General features: G+C 43.1%; 1 protein-coding gene across 1 annotated transcript; it reads left to right on the forward strand.

Annotated features, from left to right (window-relative positions):
* Nucleotides 1-530: 530 nt before the first annotated feature.
* On the forward strand, nt 531-4,285 carry LOC136163219 (C-X-C chemokine receptor type 2). The gene is made up of 2 exons (XM_065927660.1): nt 531-591; nt 2,712-4,285. Exons 1-2 carry the CDS (start codon nt 576-578, stop codon nt 3,809-3,811), a joined length of 1,116 nt encoding a protein of 371 aa, XP_065783732.1. The 5' UTR covers nt 531-575; the 3' UTR covers nt 3,812-4,285.
* The last annotated feature ends 7,146 nt before the right edge of the window (nt 4,286-11,431 follow it).

The raw sequence follows: 11,431 nt of genomic DNA on the forward strand, positions 1-11,431 counted from the left end.
TCGTTGGTGGTGGAGGAGGATTGGTTCTTCCTCTGAAGCTCCATCAACATCTCCATCCCAAAGAAGTCTAGAGTTTAAGTAAACACTGTGTGTTTGCTGTCCAAACACAACTCAGTCTTCTACCTCCTTCCCACTGGGTTGTCCTCTAGCCGTCAACCCCACCCGCTGGTGGAGGGCTCCTACAAGGCCCTCCTACTGTGGACTGCTAGAGTCTGTACTATATAAAGTCAAATTCTTTCCCCTTTATTCAGGTCAGGCAAGTTGGAAGCTTTCAAATGGAAATAAAAGCAAGAAAAGGAAGAGAATGACAATAGCCATCCACAGAACGGAGATTTCAGATAATGGATCCTTAACTCCATCTTCACCCCGGGTTCCCCTGCTTGGACACAGGGACCCTGGGAGTCTCTGATACCCTGTCACCCCCTGACTTAACCTGTTCTCCAAATATAGACATGGGCAAGGCCCAGGGAGGAGCTGTGCTGTGACGAGGCTTCCCTATTCTTTATTCATCAAGTTTCCTCTCAGTGTTAAGGCACTCTGGTCTCTGAGTTCCAGGCTCTTACGGCTGGACATACATGGTTGGTGACTCAGGTAGGAAGCCACCTCTGATTGCCAGGCCTTTTTCTGGGGCAGGGTGACTTAGTTTGACTGTATTTCAGAAAATGCATCTGGTTGTCTGGGACCTGTGATTTGTACTCCATTGACTCCCTGCCTCCTTCCTCATGACCATGTATTCAGTTCTGTTTTTATACATAGCTACAGATGGTGACCAGGGGGCCACAGTCTTCTCACCTTCACCTTTCATACCTCTCCTCTCCTTTAAAAAATATTTATTTATTAAAAAAATTTTTTTTTGGCTGTGCTGGCTTTTGTTGCTGCACGGGGCCTTTCTCTAGTTGCAGAGAGTGGGGGCTACTCTCTAGTTGAGGTGCATGGGTTCTAGGCACATAGGCTTCAGCAGTTGTGGAACAGGGGTTTAGTAGTTGCAGCTTGCAGACTCTAGAGCGCGGGCTCAGTAGTAGTTGTGGCTCATGGGCCTAATTGCTCCATGGTATGTGGGATCTTCCCAGAGCAGGGATCAAGCCTGTGTCTCCTACATTGACAGACAGATTCTTAACCACTGTGCCACCAGGGAAATTCCACATCTCTCCTTTTTTAGGGAAGAGGATGACTTTCTCTGATCTGATGTTTATTGCTTTGCCCTGAGTCTTAGTCTTTTGTGAAAATGCAGTCCTGGCAGAGAGATTAAAATGTGTGGGTTTGAAAGAACTCATAGAACCTCAGATTTGGAAGCATCTCAGGGGTTGTTTATTCTGCCTCCCTCAATTTGGATGAGGAAATGGAAATCTGGAGAGGTAAAAGGACTCACTCAAGGTCACATAGCTTATTAATGACAGAATCAGGAGAGAATGAGCACTGGATACCAGATATCCTTATTTCCAGTCTTGGTAACCGTTTGTAGGTTTTCAGATTGTTCTCTGAAGAGCCCTGGAGGTTTTGCGGGAACCTCCTCTGTAGTGACTACTTAGATGCAGAGAGGGGCACACCCACCCTCCTCAGCAGAAGAGTTTTTTGTCTGTTTCACGCCTGTTTCTTCTGGTAAGATTTTGCTTCAATAAATGTTTAACAGCCTTAAAAGTTATTTGAAAAGTGCTGAACGATTCTGTGGATATTTAAGTGGTGACCACAATGGGGGTTTCTCTTAAATGCTTACACTTTCTTTAGACAGAGGACCCAAACATTTATTGCTCCTTTAGAGAAAAGGCTTAAAATACACTTTTTTTTGTGGCCATGCTGCACAGCATGTGTTATCTCAGTTCCCCAACCAGGGACTGAACCTGTGCCCCCTGCAGTGGAAGCAGGAGTCTTCACCACTGGACCATCAGAGAAGTCCCTTGACATACACTTTAATGCAATTTATTACTATTATTTTTTTCCCTCAGTGGATTTTAAGGTTAAATAAGAATCGGTAAGGGAATTCCCTAGTAGTCCAGTGGTTAGGATTCAGCACTTGGACTGCCGGGGCCTTGCAGGCTGCATAACACAGCGAAAAACAAACAAACAAACAAACAAACCACCAGGAAGACCATGGAGGGGAAATAGCGTAAGAAGGGGCATCTGAGAGCAGGTTTTGTCTTTGCCACCCCATGGACAGTAGCCCGCCAGGCTCCATGGAATTCTCCAGGCAAGAATACTGGAGTGGGTTGTCATTTCCTTCTCCAGGGCATCTTCCCAGTCCAGGAATCAGACCCACGTCTGCTGCATCAGTAGGCGGTTTCTTTACCACTGAGCCACCTGGGAAACCCTAGAGCAGGTTTGCCTTCTTCCATTTTGCCTGATGCTGGCTCTTCCCAAATGTGTAGAACAACTTAGTCCTCCCATTTGAATGCCTAGACATGGCTGAGGATGGAGAAAGTCAAAGAGAGCACAGAGGCAGTATTATAGGTAGAGCTGATGCTACTGTGGGGCCAACCAACAGCAGATGCTTTTCTCTGTGTGTATGTTCATCTTATCCCACATTTAGGTCTTGGTTTCTGGAAAGCTGACAACATGATGAAGCTGATCCTTAAAGCAGCCTGTGACAGAGGTGAAGGAAGGGATCTTCAGTTACCAACTAGCAGATAAGCAGAAGATAACCTAGTAACGGTTATCACATCCTTGATGAGAGTGACTTGGATCTGAGTTACTAAATCACCTTTCTTTCCTTCTAGTCTTTCAACCAGATCACACCATGACAATCATCCTGGACGATGTCTATAATAGCAGTTATTTGTGGGAGGGGTTTGAGGATGAGTTTGGAAATTACACCGGCACACCACCCACAGAAGATGATGATTATATCTGTGATGTAAACACTGAGACACTCAACAAGCATGCTGTGGTCGTCATCTATGTCCTGGTCTTCCTGCTAAGCCTCCTGGGAAACTCCCTGGTGATGCTGGTCATCTTATACAGCCGGGTCGGTCGCTCTGTCACTGATGTCTACCTGCTGAACCTGGCCATGGCTGACCTGCTCTTCGCCATGACCTTGCCTATCTGGGCCGCCTCCAAGGCAAAGGGCTGGATCTTTGGCACACCCCTTTGCAAGGTGGTCTCACTCCTGAAGGAAGTCAACTTCTACAGTGGTATCCTACTGCTGGCCTGCATCAGCATGGACCGCTACCTGGCCATTGTCCATGCCACACGCACGCTGACCCAGAAGCGCCACTGGGTCAAGTTCATATGTTTAGGCATCTGGGTCCTGTCTGTGATCCTGGCCCTGCCCATCTCCATCTTCCGTGAGGTCTATCAACCACCCTCCTCCAACCTAGTCTGCTACGAGAACCTGGGTGCCAATACAACGAAATGGAGAATGGTGATGAGGGTCCTGCCCCAGACCTTTGGCTTCCTCCTGCCCCTGCTGGTCATGCTGTTCTGTTATGGACTCACCCTGCGCACGCTGTTTTCAGCCCAAATGGGGCAGAAGCACCGGGCCATGCGGGTCATCTTTGCGGTCGTGCTCGTCTTCCTGCTCTGCTGGCTGCCCTACAACCTGGTTCTGGTTGTAGACACCCTCATGAGGGCCCGGGTGATCCCCGAGACCTGTCAGCGCCGCAAAGACATCGGCCGGGCCCTGGACGCCACCGAGATCCTGGGCTTCCTGCACAGCTGCCTCAACCCTCTCATCTACGTCTTCATTGGCCAGAAGTTTCGCCATGGACTCCTCAAGATCATGGCCATCCATGGCCTGATCAGCAAGGAGTTCCTGGCCAAGGACGGCAGGCCTTCCTTTGTTGGCTCTTCTTCAGGGAACACGTCTACTACCCTCTGAGACCCCTCAGCGGGCTCCTCGCTTCCCCTCAGCATCATCCCAAGCCCCATGTCCTCTGGTCAGGCACAGTCCAGTGTCAAGGCAGCTCCCCATTGTGGCTATAGGAAGTTGCTGAGGCCACATCCCTCTTAGGCCCACATCACATGGATTAGACAGCCTGTCCTGGGCCCCACCTCTTGCTGTAATTGCCATGTCAACTGATAGAGCTTGGTACATCCTACCACTGAGCCCACAGTGCTCTATCTTCTGGCAGACATCCTTTGAAGATATTCTTTTCAGTGATTACAAAAGGTTCCCTTTAATGAGAACTATTAATGTAAAACACCGTTGGTCACTTGCCTAGCTCTCCCTTTCCTTATTGGCCAGCAAAGTCCCCTTCCCTTGAGAGAGGCTGAAAATGACAGACACTCTCTTTCCAAGATTCCCTTAAGACAGGAGTGGCCATATCATCTTGTTCTGACTTGTAAAACTTAAAAACAATGATGTGCTGGTAAATCACTCTCCTGGTTGGGGGGTGGGGGGAGGGAAGTTCTGATTTGTAGCATTTGCTATGTTCTGTGGTATAAATAAATGCGACCATCATGGCCAATTTCAAGGACAGTGGTGTTTAACAACAAGCTCACAAAATCTAAAAAATGTGATAATGTGCTTTCACAAGCTTGTGCAAACTGGCTTCAGCACACTGTTGCTTAAGAGGAAGTCTAATGGGGCCAGGGGACTCCTGGGAAATATTCTTAGTTAAAACACACACACACACACACACACACACACACACACACACACACATCCTTGGTTCTTGACTTTGACTATGGTTATAGGATATGATGTGTGGAGCTGAAGCAGCCACTTTGTGACAATGAGGGCAAAAGCCTTAGGCTGATGGAGCCAAGGGATAACAAGGACCTGAGAATAAAAAGTCCAGAATAAACCTAAGCATAAATGGTCAAATGAGTTTCAACAAGGGTGTCAAGACTATTTAAGGGGGAAAGGATAGTCTTTCAACAAATTGTGCTGGGAAAATTAGATATCCACATACAAAAGAATGAATCTGGGCCCCTACCTTACATCACATACAAAAATTAACTTAGGATGGATCAAAGACCTACAATTAGAGCTAAAACTATAAAACTCCTAGGGAAAAAACTTAAGGAAAAAGCATAATTTGGTCTGAGGTTGGGTATGGAGTGAGGCTCAGAGATGGGATTTAGATCAAGGTTGAGATTGGGATCAGGGGTTGAGGTTGGAGTCAGAGATGAAATGTAGGGGAACCAGGGATGGGATTGTAGTTTGTGATATGATCAGAGAAGAATGAGTGTCAGAAATAGGGAGAGATCCACAATTAGACTGAGGCTGGGGATAGGGTGAGATTCAGGGAGGTTGGAGATGGGGTTGGGACCAGGTGTGGAGTAAGTGTTGGGAATGGGATGAATGTGGGGGTGTGGGAGGGGTGTTAGAAACATAGTGAATGTCAAGGATGAGTTAGTGGCTACAATAGTGGCCGCTAGGATTTAATCTAGTTAGTGACTGCTACAAAAGGCATCACCAGTAAGGTCACCATCCTCTCTGGAGTGTTGCCTATGATGCTCTCTCAGGGGCCAAGATGGAGACACCTTGGCCTGTCCAGCTTGAGACTCCAAAAGTAGGTTGGTGAGGAAGGAGTTAGGGGCTCAGGCCCTAAGAAATACCTCTGATTCAGGGGAGAGGATAGAAGAATGTAGAAAGAATCCAGGGAGGAAAGCAGGAAATGGGCCTAGAAACCTCCCTTTCCTCTCCCTCCCTCCTCTAGTCCTCTCTCCACCTCACCTACTGTGTAACTCAATGTTCACCTTCCTTCATCTTCTGCTGCCCTAAAGACAAGTAAATAAGGAACCATATTGGGTCTGGGGAAATATATAGATGACTAATATCCATTTGAAAAAATGCTTGCTCTCACTAGTAACCTGCAAAGTGGAAAGCAAAGAGCAAAAATAATTTGGAAGTGTTTCCAGGGCAAAGATTCAGTCTGAACTCTCCTCAAACAAGTGCAACATCGTTCACTTAGACTTTTTTTTTTTTAATGCAGTGTGTAGTTCTCTGGGTATAGCTCAATGATTTGGATTTCAGATCTGTAAGAATGCCAAGATATTGGTACTTAAGTAACACAATGTATGAAAATATCAGAAACTGGTGTTCTAATCATTGGATAATGTAAGGATTAGCTATCTGGTCAAAGTTAGGGAAATGGAGAAGGAAATGGCAACCCACTCCAGTATTCTTGCCTGGAAAATCCCATGGATGGAAGAGCATGGTAGGCTACAATCCATGGTGTTGCAAAGAGTCAGACATGACTGAGAGACTTCACTTTCACTTTCAAGGTTAGGGAGACGTTTACCTTGGGGAGGAGCTCAGCATCCAGAATGGAGCTGGCATCCAGGATGGGCTGCATCTTAAGATCAAGGGAAGCAGGAAGTTGTCAGGGATGGGAGAGAGTTAAGGATGGAATTGACATTAGCGATGGGGCAAACACCAAGGATTAGACGGGGGATAGAGATTGGGATGTGAATGTATATTTTGCACAATGCTTGCTGATGTTTAAAACTTTAAAATTATTTTTAAATTTTTTTGGCTGCACTGTGTGACATGCAGGACCTTAGTTCCCTGACCAGGAATAGAACCCACTCTCCCTGTAGTAGTGGAAGCATGAAGTCTTACTGGACTTCCAGGGAAGTCCCAACACTTGCTGATTTTAAATTTTGAATATTTGTTCTGTGGGTTTAGTTAAAAGTTTTCAGCCTTCAAATTACAATGTTGAATGATACTATTTCCCCCTACACTTCTGACCAACCACAACCTCCTCACCAGCCCTTGTTTCCCTATCTAGTAGCCCATTCTTAGTGATTCTAGCAAAAATATTAATTGATAATCTGTATTTTATTTCATAGGGGTTTAAGATTGCTTCTTTTCCAGCAATTTGTGTTTTATAGGATCTCTCAGAGGCTGAGAAGTCTTATGGATGAAGATGAAATTAAATGACCAAATCCTCTTTGGTCTAAAGGTCTTCCCAGACATGACTGCTAATCAAGAAGTAATAAAGAGTACTGGTGTAATTTGGAGATATTGAAAGTTTGGTTCCAGACCACCACAATAAAGTAAATACAGAAATAAAGTGAGTCATCTGCTTCTTTTTTTTTTTTTGGTTTTCCCGCGCATATAAAAGTTGTTTATACTGTAGTGTATCAGGTGTGCAATAGCATTATGTCTAAAAGTGTACATACCTTAATTAAAAATACTTTATTGCAAAACAATGCTAACCATCATCTGAGCCTGCAATGAGTCATAATCTTTTTGCAACAGTAACATTGAAGATCACTACTGAGCAAATACTGTTGAAAAAATGGCACCAATAGACTTGCTCCAGGTAAGGGTTGCCACCAACCTTCAATTTGTAAAAAAAAACCACAGTATTTGCAAAGGACAACAAAGTGAAGTGCAATGAACTGAGAAGATATGCCTGTACAGCTGTTGCGGTTTCCATGAAGAGAGTGGAGAGGCCAAAGATCTCTGGGTTTGACCCAGAAACCTGCAAGTGGCTAATATCTGGGCTGGTTTTTCCATCCTGGTATTTTATTTATTTATTTTTGGCTGCACTGGGTCTTCATTGCTTTCCATGAGTTTTCATTGCAGCGAGTGGGGGCTACTCTTTGTTGTGGCACGTGGGCTTCTGATTGTGGTGGCTTCTCTTGTAGAGCTCAGGCTCTAGGGCATGCAGGCTTCAGTAGTTGTGGTACACGGGCTTCAGTAGTTGTTGCTCTGAGGCATGTGGAATCTTCCAGGGCCAGGATTGGAACCTGTGCCCCCTGCATTGTCAGTCTGATTCTTATCCACTGAATCACCAGGGAAATTCTGGTTTCTGTTTTTAAACTCAAGATTCTTCTTCCAACCTTGAGAGTAGAAATTAATCGAAAAATTTAAAAAAAAAGCAGAATATATTAATGCAAACTTTCTAAAATTAGCTTTTCTTTTTTTTTAATCAAAATATTTCACTGACATTGTTTATAAAAGTGAAACAGCTTTACAAAGCTTATAATGAAAATCAGCAGTAGCCCTCCTGTCCCACTTCCCCATGTCAAAATGTGACTTTCAACTCACACAGTTGTTTCATTCAGTAGTGGTCTGTTGTTGTTGTTTAGTCTTGAAGTCTTGTCCTACTGTTTTGTGACCCCATGGACTGTAGCCTGCCAGGCTTCTCTGTCCATGGGATTTCCCAGGCAAGAATACTGGAGTGGGTTGCCATTTCCTTCTCCAGGGGGTCTTCCTGACCCAGGAATCAAACCCAGGTCTCCTGCACTGCAGGCAGATTCTTTACTATTCAGCCACCAGGGAATCCTCAACAGTGGTCTACATATTTCTAAATATTATGCTTATTCTGCTAGCTCGTGAAAGTTTTTTTCTGAGTTTTGGATATCATCTATTGACTTTCTATCTGGCTTCTAAAGATTTAACACTCTTTCACATTTTCTCTTGCTTTTATTCCTGTCCCAGAAAATACAAATATTGCCTCTTCTGTTCTTCCAGGACATAGATCTGTACTTTTTGGTTAAATCAGCGTTCAGTGTTTCAGTTAAAATGACTATATAAAAAATAATTCACAGTTGGGTACAATGTTTATACTTCCTTTTTTGGTACAAGTTTTCTTTTCTTTAGAATTAATGACAGAATTTTTCCATGTACTTTTCATTACATCACTCTCAAATGTCTCCCTCAATACACTCACATTAATCAGATAATAAGCATAATAAATTTGAGATAATCCATAATTATTTTTTCTTTTTTGGAGACCCCTTTTCTGGAGCCCTTTATACCCCTGTTCCAATCTGGATAGGTTATTCTCCATGCCTGGTTCTTTTTTCTAAATAGCTTTAATTTCCAGATAAATTTTAGAATCTGATTGCTAATTTCAATAAAATGTCCTGCTGGGATTTTTATCTGAATTACATTGAATTTATAGATCAATTTGGAAAATGTTGACATATTAATAACATTGAGTCTTCCAATCCATGACCATGGCATCTTTTCCCACCTACTAGGCCTTTTCTAATTTGTCTTGGAAATGTTTCACAGCTTTTAGTACATAGATCTTGTACATATTTTACCCTTAAAGTTAAATTTATCCCTAAGTACTTTATGGTTATTTGAATGCTTTGTAAGTGGTATTTGGGCTTCCCTGGTGGTTCAGATGGTAAAGAATCCACTTGCAATGTGAGAGACCTGTGTTTGATCCCTGGAGCAGGAAGATTCCCTGGAGAAGGACATGACAACCCACTACAGTATTCTTACCTGGCAAATCCCCACGGACAGAGGAAACTGGTGGGCTGCTGTCCATGGGGTTGCAAAGAGTCAGACACAACTGAGTGAGTAAGTACAGCACAGCACATAAGTGGTATTTAGTTTTTAAAAAATTTCCAGTTTTTTCTTACTATAGAGAAATACAGTTGAGTTATCTATATTGACCTTATATTCTGGGACTTTGGTAAATTCACTTATTAGTTCTAGTAGTTTTATTTATTTTTTTCAGTAGTTTTATTTTTACAGATTCTTTTGGACTTTGTATGTACACAATCATGTCCCTGAGGATAAAGACAATCTTATTTCTTCCTTTTATTTATTTTTCTTGCCTTATTTCACTGACTACAACCTCCAGTATGATGATGAATAGAAGTTGTAAGAGTTTGCTCAATTCCTAGTCTTAGGGGTAAAGCATTTAGTCTTTATTAAATATGGTGTTAGCTAAAGATTTTTCATGGAGGCCCTTTTCAGGTTGAGGAAGTTCCTTTCGTGAATGGTATTAAATCTTCCTCTTTCTGCTGAAGCCAGACTACTGCTGCTTCGTCTTCATGACTAGTGGCAGATCATTTGAGCTCCCTCTAGCACTTTGTAAAATGTGGATAATGATGATGTTTAACTATTTCCCATGAGGATTAAATTAAATGACTACACATACACACTGCACTAGAAGAATGCCTACCATACCACAGGTGTAAGGTGCTATTTAAATGTGAGGCATTATAATTTTGGTTTACTCCCTTATTTCATTTTACTACTGGATTTTGCTGAGAAAATACATATAGTAGATAACTTTTAGAGATCCTGAGTTTTCAAAAAAGGCTTTATTCTATTCTCCCATGTGATTAGTATTTTGACAGAGTATTGAATTCTAGATTAGCCTTTCTTTTCCTTCAGAGTTTTGCAGGCTTTTTTAAATTTTTTTCTATCTTGTAGGGTTACAGTCAATACTTCTGATGTTATTCTATTCTTGATCTATATATGTGACCAAATTTTCTCTTAGAAACATTTAGGATATTCTCTTCATCTTTTCAGTTTTAGAATGCATGATATTGTGCCTTGTTGGGGGTTCTTTTCTCAATCATTTTGTTGGGAACCAGGTGGCTGTCCTTGCTGGGGCCCTACTGGGTCGTATGGTTCATAGCATTTTTGGTAATTTTTGCTGTTATTGCTTGATCCCTTGTTTTCACATCATTCCAAAGGGCATATTTGGATCCTCATCATTTTTAACTCAAGACTTGTAAGTCTGAATTATCCCTCAGGTGGCCCTCTTTATCCATAGCGAGGACAGGCCTCTCACTTTGGGGTCACGTCTCAGAGCTGGCAAATACTTTTCTATCTCCAGGAAAGCCTGGGCCAGTTCTTCTCTGGTTCCTGGTGTTTTGCAGGGAATCCATACACAGGGTCTGTAGACCCACTGGTGTTATCATTCTCATCCTTAAGATGCATGACCAGTTCTAGCATCCTTCTGGATTCCCATGGCTTCAACTCCTGCTTCTTGATAAGCCTGTCCATCTCTGAGTTTCCCTTTCATGCCTGACCTTCAGAGACCCCCTCTCCTTTTGCTTTTGATCTCGGATATTTATTTAAAATTTAAAAAATATATGTTATCTAACATTTCGATGTGTGTGTTTGTGTGTGTGTGTGTGTGTGTATGTGTGTGTGTTGTTCCCATACATCTTCCCATGCATCCTTGGAGCACTGTCATAACAGAATATCAGTAAAAATTCAAATAGCTCATAAAATAGATCAGTCTCTTTTCATTATTTCTTTCCTTTCCTTAAAGACAACTATTACTGAAACTTTCTCCCAGTGAATTCTATAGCCAGTCTGGAGGACACATTGGCCAAATGTCTAGTTAACTCACAGCACGGATGCGTATGCTGCATACCCATGTGTGCATGTGCACGTGTGCATTGGAGGTGAATGACCAGCAGTATCTCAGGATTATCACCCCTTCTTTCAGTCAGGCTCAAGTCAGCAGGGTGAAAGGATTGAGATACAGAAGGTAAGTGGGGAGGTGCTTCTGAAGAAATCTAGTCACTTCCGACGTGGGAAGAAATCGTATTGCCCAACAGAAACCTATGAGGACACATCCGTACTTCTCTTGGTTCCCATGTCGTAAACAAGACTCTTTTCCTGAAAGAGCTGGCTTTGTTCCAACTTCGAGAACACTGAAGGTGGAGGGAAACTAAGCAAGTAAGGTCTAAGGGCCAGACAGTACAGGGTTCCTCTTTTTACCAGCATCCTTGTACACTCCACGCTCCTGTGAGCTGGGACCCTACTCTGCAGGCCCAT

This window comes from Muntiacus reevesi, chromosome 3, assembly GCF_963930625.1.
Source record: "Muntiacus reevesi chromosome 3, mMunRee1.1, whole genome shotgun sequence".
Lineage (NCBI taxonomy): Eukaryota > Metazoa > Chordata > Mammalia > Artiodactyla > Cervidae > Muntiacus > Muntiacus reevesi.